Source organism: Etheostoma cragini, chromosome 10 (genome assembly GCF_013103735.1).
Source record: "Etheostoma cragini isolate CJK2018 chromosome 10, CSU_Ecrag_1.0, whole genome shotgun sequence".
Lineage (NCBI taxonomy): Eukaryota > Metazoa > Chordata > Actinopteri > Perciformes > Percidae > Etheostoma > Etheostoma cragini.
Window position 1 is genome coordinate 25,044,136 of NC_048416.1, and position 24,107 is coordinate 25,068,242.

At 38.7% G+C, this 24,107-nt stretch overlaps 1 protein-coding gene across 14 annotated transcripts in view; it reads right to left on the bottom strand.

The window, feature by feature from the left end:
- LOC117951324 (LIM and calponin homology domains-containing protein 1-like) overlaps positions 1-24,107 on the bottom strand; it is a 90,430-nt gene that overhangs the window by 10,881 nt on the left and 55,442 nt on the right. For 9 of the 14 annotated variants that reach the window (XM_034882979.1, XM_034882980.1, XM_034882976.1 and 6 more), the window contains 13 exons: positions 20,921-21,031; positions 19,494-19,692; positions 13,437-13,695; positions 11,202-11,474; positions 8,603-8,986; positions 7,270-7,305; positions 5,108-5,234; positions 4,544-4,701; positions 3,676-4,153; positions 1,906-2,214; positions 1,380-1,482; positions 1,086-1,189; positions 902-1,007 (listed from right to left, as the gene is read on the bottom strand). In XM_034882979.1, the coding sequence (XP_034738870.1) occupies positions 902-1,007; positions 1,086-1,189; positions 1,380-1,482; positions 1,906-2,214; positions 3,676-4,153; positions 4,544-4,701; positions 5,108-5,234; positions 7,270-7,305; positions 8,603-8,986; positions 11,202-11,474; positions 13,437-13,695; positions 19,494-19,692; positions 20,921-21,031 (2,647 nt within the window). The remainder of the gene's footprint in view (positions 1-901; positions 1,008-1,085; positions 1,190-1,379; positions 1,483-1,905; positions 2,215-3,675; positions 4,154-4,543; positions 4,702-5,107; positions 5,235-7,269; positions 7,306-8,602; positions 8,987-11,201; positions 11,475-13,436; positions 13,696-19,493; positions 19,693-20,920; positions 21,032-24,107) is intronic. The other 5 variants (XM_034882978.1, XM_034882983.1, XM_034882984.1 and 2 more) reach the window with 5 other exon arrangements.

Genomic DNA, 24,107 nt, shown 5'->3' on the forward strand with positions numbered 1-24,107 from the left:
AGGAATGATAAGCGATGGACAGATGTCAAAACCAGGAGTTGGAATGGACATAAGAGAATTGGGGAAGTCAAAATGGGCAAGTCTTTTACTGTTCTGTTCCTCTTACACTGTAAATGCATTGTATTTGGAAAAACAATATATAGTCTTTGAAAGGGTTGAATTCAGTTTTAGTAAAAAAGATTTTTTCTACCCCATTGCAATTTCAAAATGTATTTTACTTGAGGGCCAAAAAGTCAGAATAAAAAGGCAGGAAACAACTACATGCAGTGGTTTTATCTGGAAAGGTACCTCTATTACACATATTTGTGTTGGATCTAGGGCTGGGTGATATGGAGAAAATTTACTATCACAATATTGTTTACCAAAAACCTTTATATCAATACTACAACGTTATTGTAGTGTTGACTATTGCTCTTTTCACAAAATATTTACACAATGATATTTTTAATAAATAATTAACAGTAATGTGGATATAAAGACTAAGTGGCTAAAGGCTTATAATAGAACAGCTAGGACAGTCAATATCTATCTCGTATCACAATATCAATATAATATCAATATATTGCCCAGCTCTAGTTGGATCCCAGGTCTAATTAACTTGTGTACTCATCTACATTGAGACAAGTTTGTAGGGGACTTTAGTGCCAATTAAAGATAAGTGTACATCGAGCAGAAAAAGGTGAAGCAGGAGTTTATGTAGGTTCATTATAGTCACATATTATTGAAGACCATTTAACTGTAATCTAAACATCATTGGGTACAAAAAAACAGAGTGTGTCAGACTGCAAGGAAAAAGGGGAAAAAGCCAGCAAGCAGGATATGCTAATTAAACTCCAAAACCAAGGAGATGTATGGAAAAGAAGCTGCTGGCTTGGTATTTGGATGTAAATAGTTCACTAACCGGCTGTCGTTTCCCTTGGTGGGTGATACTCAAATGATCCTGGTGCAGCTAAGCTTGGTGCATTCTCTCTTCGCTGTTGGAACTCGTGGAAACTAGGAACACTTGCCTGCAGGGAAATTCAAAGATTATCCGTTGAATGGCTAGGTTGTTTGAAAGTGTATATTTGCTTGGTAAGCAGCCTCACCTGTAAAGTTACCGGCTGACTTTGCTGTGTGCTGATCCCTGACTGGACAAGGTTGCAGATGCTTTGACCAGATGGTTCAGTTATGTCTTGTTCTTGTTTGGCTTCTAACAACACACACAGACAACACCATTTAATACTACTGTAAAGTAAAGACACTTTCCTTTTGCATTTTTTCCCCCAAAGTCTTTTTTTTTCATGTTTCCCCAAGGTTCTAGGTGAAAAACACAATTTGTGCTGTAATGACAGGGCTATGAGCAACCACAAGGGGCCAGTATAGCAACATGTTGTTCAGACCTGCAAGAGGCATTTCTTGAGCTGCAGCACTTGACTTCACCTCTGGAGCAGCTACTGACTGGCTTTCAGTCTTCCCAATGCTTTCTTCTGGCTTCTGCAGCTCCTATAAGTTTCACAGATTGTTTGCAAGTTGAATAATAAAATAAAAAAGCCTGAAATCAAGAGGTTTAGGTACTGCATGAGGTTTAAATCCAATAATTAAACAAACTTGCAAAAAAGCCTTGCAAAGCTGTAAAATGCATAAAGACAGAGAGCAAAGCACAGTACTAGGGTCACACAGGTATCTTTACACATTTTAAAACACATTTCTAGTGTTTCAACTAATTAGATTAAATTAGATAATACTTTATCTCACAATGGGGAAATTCTACTAATTGAAGGACATGTAAAGTAATGACTGCAATATAATTGCTGACAGGAAAGCATATTAGGATGTTTCTAGCACACTGATCACACACTTTTAATCAAACGGAATTTTATCCTCAGGTTTTTGTTGTAATCAACTTTAAAAGATAATAATTCTGACCGATGGCAGCGAGGTGGGCCGGCTGGGTGGTGTCGAATGCTGAATGACTTTCTCGGCTTGGACGTCCTTAGAAACAGGTTCTGTGCCACACTGTGCCTCCTTGGCCTTTGTTGACACAGCGCTTTCTTCTCTTGTTGAGGTGTGTGTACTGCATGTTGGTAAGGCTGCTGACGACGGAGCATCTACAGTGCTGTTGCTGGTTTTGGAAGCGGATGCCTGAAAATGAGGAGGAGATTCCCTTCCTTGACTGTCAGTAGTGGAAAGAAAGTCGTCACTTCCTATGCCGTTGACTCGGAGAAAACCATCCGCCTAAGTAATAAAGAAAAGGTTTAATATTGGTTCTATATGCACACTGCAGAAGTCAATAACATCCTTTAAAAACATTAAAGATAACCTAAGAAATGTCACGACAGTAATACAGCAACCATGTACCAAGTATTGTATTGGCTCACTTTTTATATGTTTGTTATTTGATATCTGTCTGATTATTTACAATAAAACCAGAATTGAGAGTGCGATGACCGGTGAAAAATTATCTCTGTCAAATGGATATTGTCACTATTCTGCTTTACTCCAAGGGATTTGGGATTATTTATTTATTTAAAAAAAAGAATGCATATGAGTAAACTTGGATCTGTATATGATTTGTAATATAATTTCTTAAACTGTTATTTTTCCGTCTTAACTTGAAATAAGACTTGGGTGGATGAAAAATTGGTTCCTAGATACAGTATTAAACATATGTAGGAAACATTTCAGCCTAAATCTCTGCTGCAATCAAGCGGTTATAGCTTAACAGATTTAAAATAGTTATTCAAATGAATTGATGACAAATAAAGAAATTAAAATACACCCTATGCCTAAAAACCCAGTGCCCTCATTTGTGGTCATTACCAGCATCTCATTTCTGTTGGTTATTCATCTAGTTCACAACACCACGCTGGCCTCTATGACAAAGAGGCTCCTAGTGAGTGGTAACTTGAGACACAGTAGTGGAGTTGGGTGAATGCAGACTCTCAGTCTGCCCCCCCCCTCCGTCTCCACCTTCTCATCCCTCTCCTAGCAGCCTGTGTGGGCCCTCTTTGTCCGATGGGAGCCCACTTCACATTGAGAGGACCCTACTTGTCAACTTCTTAAGTCAATAGGGAACAGAGGGCTCCATTCAAAGCCAGGCTCTGCTCAGACCTCTGACAAGACATTCCAGAAAAGCGCTGTGCTTCATTTGGTCTGGTAATAATCTGCCCCTCCCTCCCACACCAAAACACAAGATCTCATTTCAAATATTCCCATTTGGAAATTTCTTCCAGAAGAAATGGAAATGATCCTGTTTAGAGTACTTGAGCTAAATTGAAACATGACATGCTTCTTCTTGGAGAGGAAGTCTTGTGTTTTCCTAGAAACCAGCTGGCTCATCACCATGGGGTTTCTGTGGCATTGTGATGTACATGCCAAGAGAGCTGGAGGGGAAATTACCCACCCGTCTGCTAGGAGGGCAGGCAAAACTAGATAGTGTGCATGTGTACATGTACAGTGGTAAGATTTGAACAATGCCCACTGCAGGACTGTTGTGGTTAATTCACAATCATTTCCACACAAGTAAGGACCCTAAATAGAGTAACAATGTGAGGCGTAGTGGGCATACTTTACTGTGAATAAATCTACATGGCATTTGGAAGATGCTGGTATCACATGTTTCCAATAATGGATTCATTTTTTTATTGTTGGTAAGTTGAGATAATGACAAGTGCTTCCGAATACAGTAAGCCTTACCTTGCTGGGCCATGGTTCAGCCGTTGTAGGTCCGGAATGGAAGTAAGGCCTGGGCGTCAGCAAAGGCACAGGTTTAGGCGACAGGTTTCTGGTAGATGGCGGCTCAGACGAGCGAGATCGAATCTGAGGCCGCTGGTTTGAAGAGTCTTTGGGAAACTCCTCGATTTGCGCTTCCAGTGTAGACGTGAACTTTGGAGCTGGGGCAGACAGCTGGCGCAGATACTTCATGGGTCCGTTGGGGTCCATGTCAAAGGGGTCTGGGGTCGTTGGGGAGGTGGACAGGGAGAGAGGGAAGGGTGAGCCGGAGAAGGAGGGATCAGCAGATAGGCTGCGGTCCAGGATCTTTGGCAACTGTAGGCGTTCCAGGACTGCATCACTGATGGAGAAACGCTGGGCATAACGCTGGAGGATGAATGAAGCCTCCTCTGGGGTTCTGGCTCTCCTGTATGCATCCCGCAGCTCATCCTCACGACGCTCCCTGTTGAAGAGGAAAAGAGGTACAGAGAGGGGATAAAAGCAAAAGCGCTGTGTGAAATGTGAAGCAACTGATATGACTGATATTAATGTTTGATTTACATTAAATTAAGGTAAATCATATTTGAACTAGATTTTATAGGAGGTAAAAACTATACTATTACCCATCATATCTTCTTCACTATCAATTGAGCTGACCGGCTCTGCCTCTTTAATTTTTTCTCAGTACCGGACCTACTTACATTAACTCGCTGTCACCTTTGTGCCCACTAGCAGGAATTAGAAAGAAAATTAAATTCTCTTCCATTAAAAATACCAAGTTTTCCTTACTACTAGTATTGTACACACACTTTGTTGTTTAAATACAAATTAAACGTGTTTGTATTTGACCTACTTGTCCTGCACTATCTCTCTGTAAGTCTTGATGCTTCTCCTCCTCATGGAGGTACAGGTGTCTCCAGACAGCAACTGCTCCATCATCTTCCTCTCCTCCTCCTTCTTGATTAAGTCCTGGGAAATACTCCTCCTCCGATTTTTCCATCGGGCCAGGTCCTGACACACATCAGAAGTGTTTCAGTTTCAAGTGAAACAAGGCATGAGGGCTTTGCTCAGCAGCGTTATGAGAGCTGAAGCACCGGTATGGCCTTATTAAACTGATTTAAGTTTTTTTTTTTTTTTTTTTACTGGGGCACAGCAAAAAACTGCTAGAGTTTGGTCTTGGGCCTGCAGGCATTAAAATCACTGCATATAACTGATAAAACGCCTGACATATTGAAGACAAGAAATACAAACTGTGCAGATGATGAAATGCTAATGGGAGTTATTAAATAATATCAATCCAACAAAAAAAAGGTTTTAGAAAAAATAATCTCAATCCAAAATAAATAGATAAATAAATGCACACAAACTAAGAGAAATAAGAACAGTACCATAAGTCAGATGAATACAAAAAACTCACATCCTGCCAGTGATCGTCCTCTTCCTTCATCCTGTTATACTGGTTGTGCATCAGCTCATGACGCACCTGACTGTGGGGCTGCAAGATGGCCTCCTCCTCACCACGCATATCGATCATACTTACACTCCTAAGGGGGGGGGGTTACAGACAGAGATTATGAATGAGTAAAAAGATGTTGCCATATCATTTCCAGAATAGGACATGGTTTATTTTTGTAGTTAGTCTGCTAGTGATAACGTGCATTTCCCTCAGTGCATTGTACTGTACAGTATGTTGCCATCTTTATCTGTTTCATACAGTCATGTCAAACACAGTAAAAACATTTAGCTTTTCTAAGACTCAGCAATGGCTAAACATTTGATATTCCACCGAAAATATTTAGAGATACATAGTTTCAAAGAAAAACATATATATATATATATATATATATATATATATATATATACAAAAATAAAAATAAAAAATGTATAAAACATGAAATACAAAATACTAGGAAAAGACAATTACCTGTAACTAATCGCTCAGTACAGATACAAAAAAACAAACTTTTAAAGACCAAATGAATGAAGAACTGTCCATCTTCAAATGTAACCTCATGCTCACCCTGTAGGCACAACTAAGATTTTTAAAAACCAATACAACATTCACAATTTTTCTTTTTTTAATCAACATTTGTTTGAACAGGAAATACATCCCATTAGGGATGTTATGATGCCATTTGATGAGACATTCAAAAACATCAGCTTCAGTTGCAGGTACCTGTGGTTGTATTTAACATTCTGATTTGAGTGTATTTGATGCAACAACCAGTATGGACTTCATACAGTCAAAGATTTGTTACAGAGAGTTTATACTGGTCTTTACATTAGTTCAGTGACTAATGTAAAAGCATCCATTTTAAGATTACAGACAAGACACTAGTGCAGCCTTATTGTTAGGAGCATGCGGCTGACTACAGACTTAGAATGGGTAAAATCATTATATAATTTCCCTGCTCATTAAAGTCATGATGGTAATGGTTATGTTTTATTGTATTGGGTGAACAGAATACACTTGAAGCAGAAAGATGACTCACAAGTAATTGTATTTTAAACATTTTGGTGAGTGGAATGGGTGCAATGTTGAATAACTGCTAATCTAAATCAAAACCTTTAAACTAAAAAAGCACTTAAGCCATCTCCTTGTTATGAATCATCTCTTCTGTTTCATGAAGCTAAGGAAATCAAAAGATTCTCATGATTATTTGTTTTGTAAGGGATAAGATGTTGGGAGGGTGGTTGAAATTGTTATGTTACATGGAACATGCAGCTGGCAGAAGCACTAAGATTATGTTGGCGCAGCGCAGTTTAGTACATCCTTTCCAAAGCTACTACTGCAGGTACTTTGAATAAAGACAGGAGGAGAGGATTGTTGCCAACCAAAAAATGATGTTGGCTACATTTAATGAAAACAGATTAACAGGTCATTTAACTTATTATTTTATGGTTTTAATTTAAGTAATACAAGTAGGAAAAATCTGCTTTGTGGTTTCCATGCAAATAAAACTTTTGTAAATATTATTTCCTAAATCACATGCAACAAATGTGATACATCCGCCCTGGCTGACCATATTTACTCGCATTTACTCAATCTCAATGAAAACAAGGTAAACATGACCTTCTTTGTTTAGTAATTTAAATCTTCACTGTGATTTTATAAATGAATTGATCTCATACAACTCAAGATTTTGCCAGAACATTATTTGTGCCGGAAATTATTATAATTATAAACTAAAGCACTAATTAATGACATTCAAACAGATACATGAGTGGTTTGAGGGCCGTTTCAGAGGATTTTCTACCCTGGCAAGAGTACTTTTCGTGGCAAACACTACATTCTTGTAATGTCTCTACAATTAAAAGACATCAAAAACTGGCTTAATATACTCAGTTAAGTCAACTTTCGATCAAAAAAATAAATAAACATAAGTCGTTGTCAATGGTTACATGAAAGTTGTTTAAATTACCTCAACCTTTGGCAGATTTTCCCACTTGCATAAAGAAAAATCCAATGAACACACTCAATGAATGATTAAATGACTTATTGAGTGGGCTTTGTTTTTGTAGTGCAGAGCAGTGCTGGGTCAGACAGCTGAGCCTCTGAGTGGTTCATGGACAACTTACTGTGGATCATCTGACACACTATGTGTGCGGCTGAATCTACAGAAGGCAGAGAGCATGGAGAGAGAGCACAATCACAAATGAATACAAGTATGCTTCATTCACTTGTGTGAATGTTAAAACACAATGATGGAATATTTGATAGCTAGTGCCTAAGATACTGTGGTGTGATCACACCTGACAATGAGTTAATTACAACAGATTTAATACAGAATGGTTCATTAACAATGTTTTAAACAAGTGTGCCTGCTGGTATTGTATCTATGCACAGATGTCTGTTGGTTTCTAGGTTAAATGATGACCCTCAAACCAAGCACAAGGGGGCAGTCTTATCCATAACACAGCCAGAGCATAAAAGAAGTTTACTGCATCCCCGAAAACCAAGACACTGCTAGCATACAACAGATGCATATGCCAATGATCTTGGAACGCAGCTGATACTTAACTATTAAAACAAGCACATGCATCTTATTAGACAGCACAAGAGCGGCATCAAGGATGTGGCTCTCTTTCTGTCTGTGATCACCACTTGTAATTTCGGCCTCAACCACAGAGGTCTTCACACAAGCTTTTTTTATGAAGCTGCCTCTGTGATGTTGGTGGGGTGTGAGACAAAGTGTGGCTTTGGGTTTCTCCCCACAAGAGAACAAGTAGATTAAATTAGAAGAAGCCTTGCTAAATCAGGACCAGATAGTTTTCTAAGATGGCTATTTGTCATATGGGTTTGTTGTAGTAAAATGTCTACTTGCCATATTCTTTGTAGAAAGATGTCATCATATGATACAGTGGGGAATACATTAAAGCCAGCACTTTACATACATGAAGTGGCCAATATTTGATTGATTGATAATGGTTGGGCCAATTTATGCAAGTCAGATTTGCCAAACTATATTGGTTAAAATGGGATCAAATTCAATTCAGTGCCCATTGTGGTTATTTGGGTCTTCTGAAGAAATCAAATGTTGCTAAATAGGGCCATGCAGAATTAACCATAGACCACATTCTCAATTTTTTTTTTTCTCCAAATTTCTTAACAGAAATAAAGCTGGCAATGAGAAAAAAATACAGATTTTTCAGAATTTCCATGCATCCTTAGTACAAAAACAACAGTTATTAACAACATGCAATTTTTAGGTAGTTAAGTCATCCAGATAGGACCATTGCGGGCTGAGATTGAGATTTCATGCTGAGATTGAGTATTCAAAGGGATAATTGGAATAGTACATCCCTCGATTTTAAAGTTGAAATATGTAGTTTTAGTTCACGAAGGTGTAGCAGGTTAAGTTAACGCGGTGAAAATTCATAAAATGTGGTGTAGTTGCTGGACGGGGCTCACGTTGCTGGAAGACTGCTTGCCAACCAAGAGTTCCCTCCTTGTGGGTCGTCACTTTCACTGAGCGCCCTTCCCTTCCGTCGTCCTGTATCAGTTGTTGCTGTTGTACCAGTTGCCACGGTAGTGGGCACAGAAAGGAAGTGGGGGGGACTCTGAATACTGATGTGTTTGGGAGAGATCAGCATTTGGCGAGCCAGCTTCTCATCTCGTTCTGCGACTAATAGGATACCAGTGGCTCCCTTTGTCACAGCCGCCTCCTCTTGCTCCAGCACAGGTGGATGCTTCCCGGGGGTGATGATGGGGATTGCTGCAACTGCGGGGGTTGCTGCAGTGTTTGCTGCTAGAGTCGTGGAATGGTGGAAGAGTTCCTCTGAGCACGAGCGAATACTGCAGAAAGCAAAGCAAACTAAAACGTACTGCGGCCGGGTTATAATCCTATATCATCAGATAGCATTCCTCTGGGAGGAGTCTAATTGGAATTAATTTAAAACATAAACCTAAGAAAATAGCAGAGCAAGGTCACAAATCTGGTCAGAGCATACTGGATTTCAAAACAAACCTGAGTCACAAAGCCAAAGCAATTTTTGCTGAACACTCTGTTGTCTGTCATCCTATGATGAACAGCTTCTTTCTGAGAGGCTTATTATTGGACAATACATTCCCAGCATGCATGGCAGGGAGAGAAAGGCTGTGAAAAAGCCAGGCTTCAGTCCCAGCCTGCTCAGGTTCAAGGAATAAAGAAAGCCTCATTTCCTTACATCCTGAGGATGGTTCACGTGTTAATTTTCCCTGTGAGTGCGTTTGTGTGTGCACACCATATTTATCGTGTGTACCTGCTGGTGGTATGCAGAGGTTTATATATTTAATGTATGTGCTGATTTGTTAGTAGAATTTGAAGGGAAAAGTCAAGTCATCTTAAAAAAGTTGTGTCAACACAACTTTGAAAGGGGACTACAAACCCTGATATGTTGATGTTATACTATTTTTAAAAGAATTTACTCCTTGCAACACTAAAACACAAAAATTCAAGCCTCAGTTTTGTTCTTGAAAAAGGCAAGCTGTTACCAACTGCAGAAGCTGATATCAAAGTTTTGAAAATCCCCCTTTTCCTTGGAACACAGCAATTCACAAGTCAGAGTTCCTTTGAGTATTCTTTTCACTCCGTTGAAATGCTGACAATCCAATCAATACCATACCATCTGTGCCAGAAAAAGCTAGAAACTGGGTGTGTGACTGTAATAACTCTCTAACAGGACCGTGAATGAAACGTCTGCTGGACCAGGAAATAACACAGGATAGGGCTGGATTGTGAAATAACAACATAAACAGACATTTTTCAAGAGAGAAAATGTAATAAGGCCTTAAAGTGGACTTTTGCACTGTGAAAAGCATTGAAAGCTAGTAACCCTCACCTTGTGTAGAATTTGTGACCTCTGGCTGGCCTGCTGGGTAAAGACCCTGTATTACAGTACAACAGGGTATTCTATATTAGACCTCTTGCTCACTCACTGTTATGTTGCTCTGGATAAGAACAGGAAACAATGATCTGGTAATGGCAGTGCCAAAAAGAAAAAGAGCTCGATGGAAACACCAGCTGGGATCATTGTAACGGTCCTGATGAAAACTGTTTACAGCAAAGCATGTGGATTAACTGGGACACGTGCTGCTGACTCATGGTCAAGTCAAGTCAAGAAAATAATTTTTCAGAGATTTCATCATCATATTTTCATATTCCGTGCATTCTTCTTCCGGCCGCCGACAATAGGATCGGGGATTCTGCTGTGTCATGCTAGTATCAGCTAATGTAGCCTAGAATCTTAACCATACAAAGCAGAGATAAGGAGAGAGCTACAGAGGTCTGATAACCTCAATTCTTTTTAAGTGCACACCCCCAGGTATTTTTGCATTTTCAAACTTGTGAATGACATCCCTTAGGCCATTGATCAGCCTTCAGACAACACCCTGTGGAGACACAAAAGGCTTTATACAACTTTTTTTTACAAATGCAGTTGTACTCCCAGAGACCTATGAACAGTCTTTAATGTGTAAATTGGTGGAGTTCCACTTTAAGGACCTTTAAAAAATAATCAAAAACAATCCGCATCTATCAATACAAAAATATCAACAAATTATTTAAGACTCTTGTCTGAAAATGTAACCACTAAAACTGAATGTCTCTATGTCTGAAGTGCCCAAGGTCACATAATTCAAAGCTATCTTCAGAGAACTTGGCTAGACCTCTTTCATTCACTCCCATTATGTCAGGTTGAGTTTGATTGCTTTTGAGATAGTACAGCTGTTTAAGGCATGGAGATGGGAGGGGGTTTCAATGTATAAGTGGACACTGCAGAATTTGCTCTTCAGTCCATCTCTGTACTTATTGAAATGTATGTGATTGACTCCGCAAGTAAACTTTGTTAAAATGATTCCAGTGATTCTTTGTCGTCTTTTGGTAATAATTTTTCTAACAACTCTATAAAAAAGGATCTTTAGCTTTTAGATTTGGTTGATTTAGACAAACTGAGTCAGTATTGTGTCAATAAAAAAGAGAATTGGGCTGCTTATTTGGACATTTAAGAAAAACATAAAACAAGGTGAAAACCTTTGCTCAGAGGTGATGATCAGGTGAGTTACGTTCACCATGGGTGGCTCTGCACAGGGTTGGGGGACTCTACATGGCAGAGGCTCACTGCTCCTCCTTAAGCCTGCTGCATGGATCTCAAGGCAAAGTGTAGAGGCAGTCTGCTTCCCTTCCTCATCGTCCTTTTTAGTCTGGTTCTTCTTCTGAATCTGTATCTGGGGTTGAAGGGGCGGGGTAGCGGACAAGCTGGGGGACTCTCCAGGTGGGTCGTCTAAGCTAGGGAGCTCATTTGGACTATTACATCACCCATTCATACAATAAAGGATGATGTAATGACATGAGGATAACAACAACATGATTGGGGGGTGGGGGGAGGGGAGATTAGGTTCACACACAAGAGGTAGAGGGAGGTAAGAGGGCAAATGCCATTATGGATGGAAATGATAAAGATGAAGAAAAAAAACATTACAAATTAGTGAATACATGCATGTGATGTAATGGTGATGGATGAATTTACCAACAGTGGGAATGACAAATGGACAACACACCATGGGTGATAAACACACACACACACACACACACACACACACACACACACACACACACACACACACACACACACACACACACACGCCTAAAGAATATGCACCCTCTTGCATCACTTTTTGAAAATGTAAACAGACTGAGGTAAGTAATACGACTGCAGATATTTCATTTTTAATAAATATCTTCAACCCCCTGCTAGAACTAAATAATGCTACATCCAAACTGCAAAATATTATCTTACAAATACTACTTCCATTCAAATCCTGACATGACGCGCATACACTACTAACACTGCATATACTGTACTGAGACTAAAACGGATCAAAGCACATTATGGAATCCACTAAGCCAGCAGAAATGAGAAACTTCTGCAGTGAGAGCTGCTGACAACGAAATGCTTAACCAAATAAAAATTGTGACCCCACCGCTCTCAACATGCCAAACCAATAAATGCCAATAAGACTGTCAGACTATACTTTGTCTTCTCTATTTAGTGCATTTCACACTTTGCTATAATCAGAGTCAGTCAGAGTCGATGAAAACGAACATCTGGCTCCATCAGTCACTCCCTTATGTACAGTACTAGACAGAGAGCAATACTCATAAGCTTACACATGACTCTGCAATCTGACACAAATCGACACAATCTGACACCTTCTCTTGCAAAATTATTGAACACAGAATTAATTAAAAAAAACAAAACTTGGTGGGTATTATACATAATTAACAAACGTATGATTTATTTTCCAACATCTACATTTTGTAGATCTGTTATTTCTATTCTGCGAAAATGTCATATTTTTTCTAAAAATGACTTCTTGGTGTACTTCCATCCATATTCACAGCAACCTTTCATTTTAAAACATTTATCTGCAGTAAATCTATTTCAAACTAAAAGAAGGTTGTATAACCTGTTACCAAATTACCAGTTTTTGATGAATCACTGGCTCAGCCAGCACTATAGCGGTATAGCCTATCTATACCGCTATAGTGCTGATTTATAGTGATAGATTTAAATCTATCAACTCATGCATTAACTTAATTTAGGCTACACCATCAGTCTATTAATTGTAATATGTTGAGTGTGTCATAGTGTGCCAAAGTCAAGGAATACACTCCTCTGTTGTGTTGCTTACATGTAAAATGTTGTCTTATAGCAGAAATGTTTTATCATGTAAAGTGGTTAAATGTTACATCTTTAATTTTATAACCATTTACAGACTTTTGTTGTCTTGAGTTCAGTAACATAAAACACCATTTCATTCAATTAGTGAAGCTTTACTCTGGTTAAAAACAATACTCTGTGTGTGTGTGTGTGTGTGTGTGTGTGTGTGTGTGTGTGTGTGTGTGTGTGTGTATATATATATATATATATATATATATATATATATATAGATACACAACCTATTTCTCAGATTAAAACTTGTAGAAATGCATTTCACTTGTATTTAAAGCAACACTAGAGAACTTTTCCCGCTTCGGTTCCCCTACAGGTTGGAAGCGGCGTTGTCCTTTACATTACATCATCCAGTTCATTTGAACTACAGATCCGTATTGTTACTGTAATGGACAATTCTGCTTCCAACCTGGTGAGAAAAGTTCTCTAGTGCTGCTTTAAATATCTAAACTATCTTAATAAATGACATTCCAGCATTTCCTCTTTATATAGGGTGTTTCTTTCCTTCTAATTAATACAACAGTTAGACTTACCTGAGTGGTCTGTCTCCCCCTACAGGTGAAGTAGCAGTACTCCAACTCTTGCGTGCTCCATCTTCTTTATCGTTCTTCTTCTTGCGGAGTGGAGTGGGCAAATATCCACTCTGGTTGCTCTTGTTTGGCAGGTACTGGTTGAAAGGCATGGCTGTTCGTGGTTCGCTGATGGACGTCCGACGTGCCAACATGTCATCCTTACGTATGTCAGGTATCTTTCTGTGGGGGGGACCATCGGACTCTGAGTCACTGCCGCGGCCTGTTGAGAGGAAGAGATGGGGGGAATGAGGTGTATTAATGGTGTCACAGAGAGATCACTCACCAGCTAATTTGTTCGCAAGTTCAGGTTTGCATATACATCACAGAACAGACTGAATTTCACAAAGGCCATTTAATACGTTCTGTTTTCAAACAATTACGATTATGATAACTGTTCAGGGAATATATCAAAGCACATACAGCTAGTTTTCAAGTTTTAGAGTTGAAGCGAAGGATGAACTAATTAGATTAGAGGGAGTTTCAATTTTAACGTGTTGTTCTACGATTACTGGAAAACAACATAATTCCAAGATGTGGCGTTGGAATTTTGTGCAAGCAATTCAAGTTTCAAATTGTAACAAAGCACAGAAATGTATTAACCAGCAAAATACTTTGAAATTCTCTACATCCCAGTGAAATGTTTTGACCTATATTGTGAATACACAGCCATCTAGCAGCTTTGCTGCACTTTTGATGAAGCATATACTGTATTTGCACTAGGGTCTCTGATATGTTTTATTAATCTTCTGAATATGTGTTAGAAAGGTAAATGGGAGGGGGAGAAAGAATAAATCCAAAAATAAATTGAACAGAGTTGATTGAGGATTCTCATTGCGTTTTTCTAATCTCTGAATAAAAAATATCACTCTAATTTCCCATCAAGACATTACAATTAGTATACATATAGCTTTACAAAACACTAAAGTGCTGTTCCAGTGTTATTAAATATTGCAGTGCATTCCAGTGGCTGAAAATAAATCAACCCATATAAAACAAAGCAAGAAACACAAATCATAAAAAATGTGTGTTGTGCAGCTCTTGCTGACTAAATTCTAGCCTACAGTTTGGAAGAATTCACTAAAGGACGACACTGTGTCTGTCTTTATCCCATTTGAAACACAGTGTTAGCTCTTTAATGTCAGTGGCAACACCTGGAGCTGCAGAAGTGCATTGCTCAAGGACTTTCCCTGCTTAGCGTCTCAAATTCCTCTGCAAGTGTGATCCTCAGAGTCCATACCGAAAAGAGAAATGAGGATACCAGTCAGTTCATCTTCATTAAGCCATTTTTGCTAATGGTAACCCAAAACATTTAGAAACTGTTTCTCAAAAATTCCTCTCCAAGATGTTCAGCACATGTGTAACTGGGATTTCCCTCCCGTTGGATGCATGCATACTAAATATATGACCTTTAAATTTATGACTAAATGTATATTTTTTCCAAGTATAAACCCACAATTTTAACCAGATCTAAATCTTCCCTTAGTTTTAAACCGATACATGTAGATGCAGCTGCTACTCTGGGGGATTTTTTTTTGCATTTTGCACTTGTGAAAACCTCTCTTTCGATCAATAGACTTCTTTATTTTCATGTGGTCTAAAAGATTGACAGATCAAGGACCAAAAGAGGCCTGGAGCTATCTGCACTTCCAACAATGACTCTTAAGCCCATCAATTGGAAACATGAGTGACTCCACCATCCAAGTTTATCCATCCTTAAGGAACAACATATGTCTTAACATGGTGATTTGATCTCTCTGCACATATGGTAACACTGAAGCTTGAGGGAACATTTATCATGGGTCAGTGCCATACTGTACCAGAGCTTCACAGAAACATATTTACATCAATAATCATCAACATGCAGTATTACTACAGGACATGTAAAAGCCAGGGATTCCAGTTTAACATGCGTTACAATAACTGGAAAGCGGGAACATAATTACAAATGAAAAGTGCTAAGGACCACAACATTTCTAATAGTATTAGAGTGAAATAAATGATGACACTTTCTTGGATACAATTCATTCTTTTTCCAAATGTTCCACTATAAGACACAGATCTTTCTAGGCAGTATGAACAGCAAAGGTCTGCAAGGAGGTTTACTGATTTCAACCAGATGGAAAGCGTCCAGACGAAGTCAACAGAAGGGTTAGATTCTGATAGCCGGTTCCATTTAGAATCCCTTTCCAGTTCACCCAGATTTATTTAGATCTGATGATAACAAAACTCTTATTGAAACTTGTATTTCTCCTTACTCTTATCATCAGTAAAGAACAATGAAAACCTGTATGAAGCACATATCTCACTTTTAGCTTTTAGTCTACCCCCTTAAAATGAGGAACAATTCCAGCGGCTGATAACTGAAGCTGTAGCTTATCAACCAACCTGAAGTCTATAACAGTTAAAATTAAGCTTTTAGTTGCTGTGTGTTAAACAGGACTTCAATAAGACAAACGGAGAACTTCTCTTTAAAAGAAATGATCCAGCTGATCACATCATGTCAATTTCAGCAAAATCTCCCAGGTTCATGAATACCATATACTATACATTTTAGGTTTATCAACTTAATAGTGCTCAAACAGGACCTCCCATATCTGGAGCAAGTAGCTTGTGGAAAATAAGGTGTAAAAGTAAGTAGGCATCATCTCATGCCATCTTTTGGTTGTAGCTACAGGTTGCAAACATTAAATCGACTACACCTAAAAAAAAGAAATCAAATTCTATACAGAGACCCAATACCAGATTTGATAAATGCTATCCAATCAACCCAAGCTTTGTCAGAAACCTCATCATAATCAAAAAAAAAAAAAAAAACATTATACAGACTGAACAACTGGTATTTTAGAAAACCGGTATGCTGGACTTCAAGGCAATTTCTGATTAAAAAACAAAACCCAAACCCTAAAAATCATCTCAATGATATCACTCAGTCTATCATTTGAAACAGTATCTGGTTAGCAATGGGTGTTGTCCCGCAAACATAGAAAGAGAAAAGGCAAACAAAAAAGCATTTGTATTTTTGTATCTCTTTCAGAGTTTGAATTAATCTCTTTTCCTGTCCCCTAATTACTGCCACCAGGGGCGTCAGTTTGGGAGCTGAATAGTGAAAGGGCAATGGATGCTCTCGCTCTTGATCTAGGTGTAATCTACGGTCCCTGTCATTGGGTAATAACTGCACTGTTATCCTGTTGTCACATCTTTAGTTAGCCTCCTTGGGCCTGATTTAAACACTGATAGTATGGCACCCTTATAATAGCAAGGGCATCCAAATTTAGTGATCTCTTAACCTCTATATCCCCCTTTGCATGGCTGAACTACCAAGAGCTTCTGACAGCAATAAATTAAAAAAGCCCCAAAAATGTTTTTTTGTTTGTTTTTAGTCCATTTCACTAGGGTGTCTCCTCATTTTCTTTAATCAATTAACAATTGTGTTCATTTTTCTAGACTGATGGAGCATGTTACTTTGCACCAGAGGTCTCTTGACAATGTGACCAATCAGCTGTGGGTTACACATGTTGGTGGCCAGATTTATCGCGTAAAAGCTATAGGGCAGCTTTGTATTCTGGTCTATTGAGCCACAGTTTCAAATAGACCCTTTTCAATGTTGCACTACAAAACAAGCATGGTCACGCATTGCTCAGGTGTTACATTATGGTGAAGATGGATGGGATAGGCATCAAAAGTTACAAAATCAAAGCTGCAGAACTAGTAGACAAGGAAGAACTTGTGCCAAAAAGAAGAGCCATGTCTGTTGTTTGGAGGTTTTTTGGTTTAAAGAAATTGTGCTGACTGTACTCGTAAAACTAACGTTACTCGGCCGTGCTAACTTTAAGACCTTTCACCACAAGCATGCATCAGAGCCACATAATGAACACAAGAACAATCTACCTATGGGCCCACTACAGACCATCCAGAAAGAAGAGTTCAGAACAATGATTAAAACACTGGATTTAAGATTTCTTGCCTCGTCAAAATACTTCCTCCAAACCACTAACGTTATTAAAACAACACCGAAGCAAGCTGACAGCGGAGCTAAGCCCACTCTTCTACAACACCTAACGTTACGTTTCTTTTTATATTCTGACAGTACTGAATACTGACAGTAAAATAAGCCATTAAAAACCTATACAAAGACCCAGTCAATCAAAAGAATATGTGACATAGCGTGAAACTGCCAGAATCTTAAAAAATATCGTTATGTACATTTTTGGTCACACTGCCCAGCACTAGACTGTTTAATGGTCCTTGTTTTGGATGTTTGGATTGGAGCAAACATCAACATCTAGCAAGGTCTTTAGATAGTTTGACTGTTGGGGACAGCAGATTAGGCTTTGGTGACGGCAGTTTCCTTCAAACTTCCCTCAAAACAAAAACACAGCAGACAGGATGCGTGGCCTCTGTTTTCCCACATGCAGTTGAGAGATGAAACATACATTATGTTTTGTGACAACTTATATAACCTTTTATAGGCTGTCATTTAAATTTGTTTTGAATTAAAATTCTAATAAAGCGTAGCAATGAACAGCTTGCAATAAAAGCATATGGTCGGCTTTGTATTTTTAAGTACTTACATGCAGCCAAACCTCAGCACGAAGCATAAAACAAATTGGCAGGTGTTTGCAGTTCATGCTTGTCATGGAAAAACTTAAATTGTTATGCTACCAATTTGGACCCATTCAATTACAGAAGCTTAAATATGGTTATCTAAACAAAGACTTTATTGTACAATAAAAACAAAGCAACACATCTTGATTACGTATATGAAGTAGGACCTTTATAAAACCTTTTAGAAATGTTGACTTTTCAATGCATTAGATTTTTTATGGCAAAAACGACGTGTGGTAGTTTTAATATAAGTCTATCTCCTCACAACAACCTATACTTACATTTCAATTTGAAACATTTATCTGATTTTCTTAGCAGAGATACCAAGGACAGGGTTCAGTGTCTCAGGGGTCAATCTTCAACCTAAGTCCTCTAGATTTTATTCCTCTCAGAAGGACACATACGATGTGTCAACATCAAATTACTACACTGTACTGCATTCTCTTTTCAGTTCAAATCAGACCTTTGTGTGGAGCCTTCTAGCCGCTTTTATTTTACCAGTTAAATCTGAATTTGTAAGATTTTCCATGAGGAACAATAAACGGCTTCTGTTTTATGTCACCTGACACAACTGTCATATTGGAGCAGCCTGTGTTAACAATACATAACTGAAATGTGTTTGAAACAAAAACAGATTAATTGTTAATAGTTAATGTAGCTAGCTGACATCAGATATGGGTGAGCCGAGAACTTTGAGACTCGCAGAGGATGTACATGAGCAGTTTTTTATACAGTAAAGGAACATAAAGACTGCATGTAGCCTTTTTTATTGGATTTATAAAATGATAAAAGACTGGGTTCTTTATATAAAAAAATAAATAAAACCAAAGCAGACAACTTTACAACAAACATACACAAGCTTTTCTACAGCAGAATCAGAAGCACTAACTGCTTCATTCACCTCATATTTACACAGTGTCCATGTGCCAAATTTGAACAGAACAAAAACAGCAGCTCCTATTCTAAATGTATTCCCTTTCAAAAGACAGATAGCTGTAACAAAAATAAAACAATAGCTTGGCTTTAATACAGGCATCACAGTGAAATTTTAACTTTATTATAATAGCCTTTGACAAGCACTGGGCATTGTTCTATGAAAACACAGGGAGGTGAGCAACATGCCTTATTACAGTAGCACTACAAGGACAATGCACCTCATTTATCTATAAACTATATCTGAACACCACGATTGACTCAAACAAAGCAGCCAGTACTGAATTACTTCCCTTCCACAAGACACACTGTATGTGGTGTGGCTTAAATGAAACAATGGCAATTGACCAGATTTAACCTGCAACCTTTAAATTGAAGGGGGGTTATTCAAACCACAAAACCCCGCTTTCATAATCAGTTCAAACTAGTGTTCTATGTGAATATGACTGTAAAAAGCATAAAGAATAGACTATTTCCTACCATCACTGCTGCCGCGGGCGACCAGGACGTCCGGCGATGGGGTTTGTTGTGAGCGTGAGCCGAAGGAGTCCAGACTGTCGAACGAGTCCTCGCGGCCGTGGCGTGGTGGGGAGAGAGAGTCGCTGCGCTCAGAGTCCCAGCAGTCGATGTAGCCACTGTCCCGGACGCTGCGTTGAGGGCTCTCTGCCTCCTCTGCCTCCTAAAAATTTAGGAACACATGCCCAGGTTATATCACATGCACAAATTAGTGTAACAGTTGTGATTACAATGGAAGGATGCATAACATTTCCTGCTTAGTACATCCAGTAAACCTGTCTTGTGTGAAGAGAATTTCATTTTCACCTGGTCAAAAAACATCTGAAGAATTTGTTTGTATCCTGTCCTGTACAAACATCTCCCTGTAATACCCAGATCCACTTTGTGTAGGCCTTTTGCTTTCTCTCCTTCTTCCTCATTCTGTATTTTCTCACAATCTCTGTAATAATAATAATAATAATAATAATAATAATAATAATAATAATAATAATAATAATACTACAATGATAATAACCCACTTAAAAGAGAAGGATCTAAAAAACCCGGGCAAAAAAAAAAAAAACTAAAATGTTAATGCCAAGATATCGCTAGTGGTTTAACTGATGCACTTATCCTGAGCTACTTACAATAACTGAGCAGAGAAAAGTGCAGCTGGGACACACATTCCCCTGCTTCTTGCATTTCAATTGTGGTTCTTTGAAAAAGGTCCAGTTTCCAATTCCACAAAAATTAAAAGTGAACTGGAGTGCCAATTTTATTCTTGAATGTGTGCACCTGATTTTCAAATCTCATTTTATTATTAGTCTCTTTCTTTGTTTCATAGAAACGTGGCTTTGTTTTGGTCAGCAGCTATGTGTGGACATCTGGGAAAGTTTTTCTGCTGAGTTGGCAGATATTGCTCAGCTTTATAGAACAGAGACGGGACATCACATTGTTGAATAAATCACATGGGGCTGACATCATGGCTATGAGAGGTTGTCATAGTTTGGCTTCAGGACTTGCTAATGCTATCTTTTCTTTGTACCTCTGGTCAGTAAAGGGTTGAAACCAGATTGAGGTGATTGACACAGCAGCCCAATTTAACAGAGGTCATCTTTGCTTGGGGGTAAAATTTTCTGCCTAAGAGGATTTCTGAAAAGTTTTTTGTACATTTAACAAAGACATACTCTTTCAGTGCATCCCCAAAAACGGGGTCCAGTATAATTTGTGTTTTTTTCAGGATATTAGGTTACTGCAGTGATCAAATCAGTGATTATTCTGCTTGAGTGGGAAAAGGACAGCCTCTCTCTACTGCTTATACCACTAGCCATAATACTGCCTAAATTTCCCCTGTAATTTTGATTTACATGATATGTTTAAGCCTAGACTTTACTAAAAAAGACTGAGCAAACCTTTCGCATCTGTGAAAGCAGGCCCTCAAACTCTTTCAGGTCCAGCGTGGGACCGTTGTAGGAGGTACAGCTGTTAGCAGCACGACCCAACCAGTAGATGGTGATTAGAACCTAAAAAGGAAAGGAAAGAAAAATAGACAGATATCATGATAAAATGACACTATATGTAAAAAACAAAACAAAAAAAACACACAATACAATAGTCCACCTCAGTGCCAAGTAAAAAAAGAAGAAGAAAGAAATACAGCAAGATTTTATTTGCTAGTCACTATCTTCACTCTTACTACACCTTCTTGCCCAGATTCATTAAACTAATAATTAATAAAAATATAACATCCTATATCACATAGCCACCCCCAATAAAGGCTTATTCATGCAACACTAACAGAGAGAGAACATTTAGGATTGTTGCCACAACAACAGCAATGCAGGTCATCCAGTGATCCCGAGTACATTCTTAAATTCAAGTTCCTCAGAAAAAAGTCTTCTTAATGCTGCACTGAATCCAAACATATCCATGTCCATTAGACTGTCAAGACTTTTTGTTTGACGTCTAAGTCGGCTATTCCAAGTCACAGAATAAGTAAAACTGCATAATATTAGGGTGTTGGAATTTAATGCTTTTCAGAGGAAAGTTGGGGAATTCAATGAAGTGGACGTATATACATGTAGCAATGCAGACAAACATATGCAACTTTTCACGTCTTCCTAGTAGATAAAACAACCATGCATTATAGTTTGTCAGCTTTTGGATGTATTGAAGGAAATTAAAAAGTGAACCAAGCAAACACTTGAAACCATTCTCCACTCCTTTTTCACTTTTCTCTCTACAAAGCAATAAAAGCTGGATTTTATGGTCATTACAAAGTCGGCTCCAAAGAAGATACATGTTGGCTAATGCGTCCTGCACAAACATGACAAGACTGAGCCATTGTTCTGACACTGAAACCAGTCACACACACATCTCCTGCTTAAACAAAGTATCCCTTCAGTGGTCACAGTGATTTGCCCGTTAGCTAGTTTGGCCTTGAGTGCAAAAATTACCAGGTCAATCTTACCTTATTCTAAACACAGTAACTTTGTAAAATCACTAGCTGAAAGAGGCCGTACCTCTGACTTCTGCATGTAACCTAAAGTCTTGAAGTAATGCTAAAGTATTACTCAGGAAGTGATGCTTGCTTGATTCAGTGTAAATTCCTTTGGAGTCAGTTAAATGTCTAAAATGCAGAATCTACATATTGTGTAGCCACAAGAGGAATCACACAGAGCTGCACCTTGAGCACTGTTGGCCAAGTGTTCCCAGCTATATTTACTGTGTCCATGTCAACCGTCGCTCCACAGGGATTGCTTTGATAAGAAAGCTCAGCATGGCTTAATGTGGTTATTTCAGTCATACTGTCAATGTAAACACCCTGTGCCATCGTTCAAACACACTTGAAGGAAGAGTGAAGAAAACGACCTGCTGTTCAGAAGAAGAACAAAGCATTTACTGTGTAATATTGTGCTGATTCCCTGAGGGGAAATTCTTCTTTTTAGCCCAGGGTTGAAAATCAGCCTTACTAAGATGCAAATCTACAGCAGGGTGGGATTTAATGTTTGCTCAAGGGCACTTTAAAGTGGGGGCAACAGATCCCAGGGGATCAAACCACATCTCTTTTCAAATGTAGACCGAAACTTAGGGCTGGGCAATATAAAGAAAATCTAATATCACGATATCCTTGACCAAATACCTCGATGTCAATATTGCAACGATCTTGTATGGTTGACTATTGGTGCTTTGACAAAATGTTATTTACACAACAAGATTTTTGATAAATATTCTCCAGAAATGATTTAATGATTTAGTGGGTAAAGGTAAGTAATAGAACATCTAGTAAGTTCAACAGTCTGGTAAGTTCAGAAAATTACATCCCTTTACTGTAATGCAGCCCGTAAAACCAGGAGAAGACAACACATACCATATTACGATACATCCTAAATCTAGGACGACATCTGGTCTCATATTGCGATATCGATACAACTTCGATATATTACCCAGCCCTACCGAAACTACTGGTGATAGATCTGCAGTATTCACCTCTTGTTATTTATCATATGCACACTTTAGCACCCTGAGCAGTAGAGCTTATTGCTTCTGTGAAACCAGTATAATGATAACAACCATGCCAGCTCCCTCTGGAAGTAGGTCAGCGCCAAATGTTTCAGTTGCTTACTAGTATGCTTTAAACAGATCCATATTGATCCCAACAGCACACACTTAATTGGAAAACATGCCACAACTGTGCACTGCATGACTTAGACATGCAACTCTACACCTAGAACAAACTGTACAAAAGCCGAAACTTAGAAACAAGCACCAGGCTACAATAGTTCAAAGAAAACATGTCAGGGAAGTTTTGACTGACAGAAATATAAACAACGGGCCTGACAGTGAAGTAACGTCACGCTTGCTTTGCCTCTTCAGTTTCAGCAGCTGTCTGATCTGGCAAATGTGAAAAGACCTGTCAATGAGGTTCCATTGAAAAACCACAATCACCTTTTTGTTTCATGTGCATGCACACCTATGTATGTGATGCATACACAAGGGCATGAATAACCCCCAGAAAATTAGAAATAAACATACACAGGAGCGTATGCATGCAAGTCACAAGCTGCAGACTTGTAGTGGTACATTGTGATACAAATTCTCAAAACTAGACATCCCAACACACACATGCACAATCACATCTTGTTCACCCCTGCATTGCTTAACGATCATCTTGTGAATACAGCAATATTCCACCCACCCATGCAAAGCACCTATCACCCATCTTTTTACTTAAATATCTAACCTGCTAAACACCTTAATCCTCAAATCAGCAAATGTTTCTCGGTGCAGTTCCTTCAACTCTTAAGATGCGAAGTGCTGCAGAGACAACTGCTATTAAATCCTAGTCCTCAGTCTTGAGTCTGCAGGGCAGATCCATAGTGTAGTAGCATATCGTGGTAGCAGGTCCTGGCTAAAGCCTTTAGCTGCTGGTAGTTTGTGGGATGTTTGCTATCGCTGCAAATGTGGCTCAGAGTCCCTGTGTGTAGTAAGCTAAATGAGCTAGCAGGCCAGCTCTGCAGCTCAACACATTAACTTGTATAGTGCACAGTGGCATCACAGAGAGGAAGGGAGGGGGAGAGAGGGAGAGAGAGAGAGAGA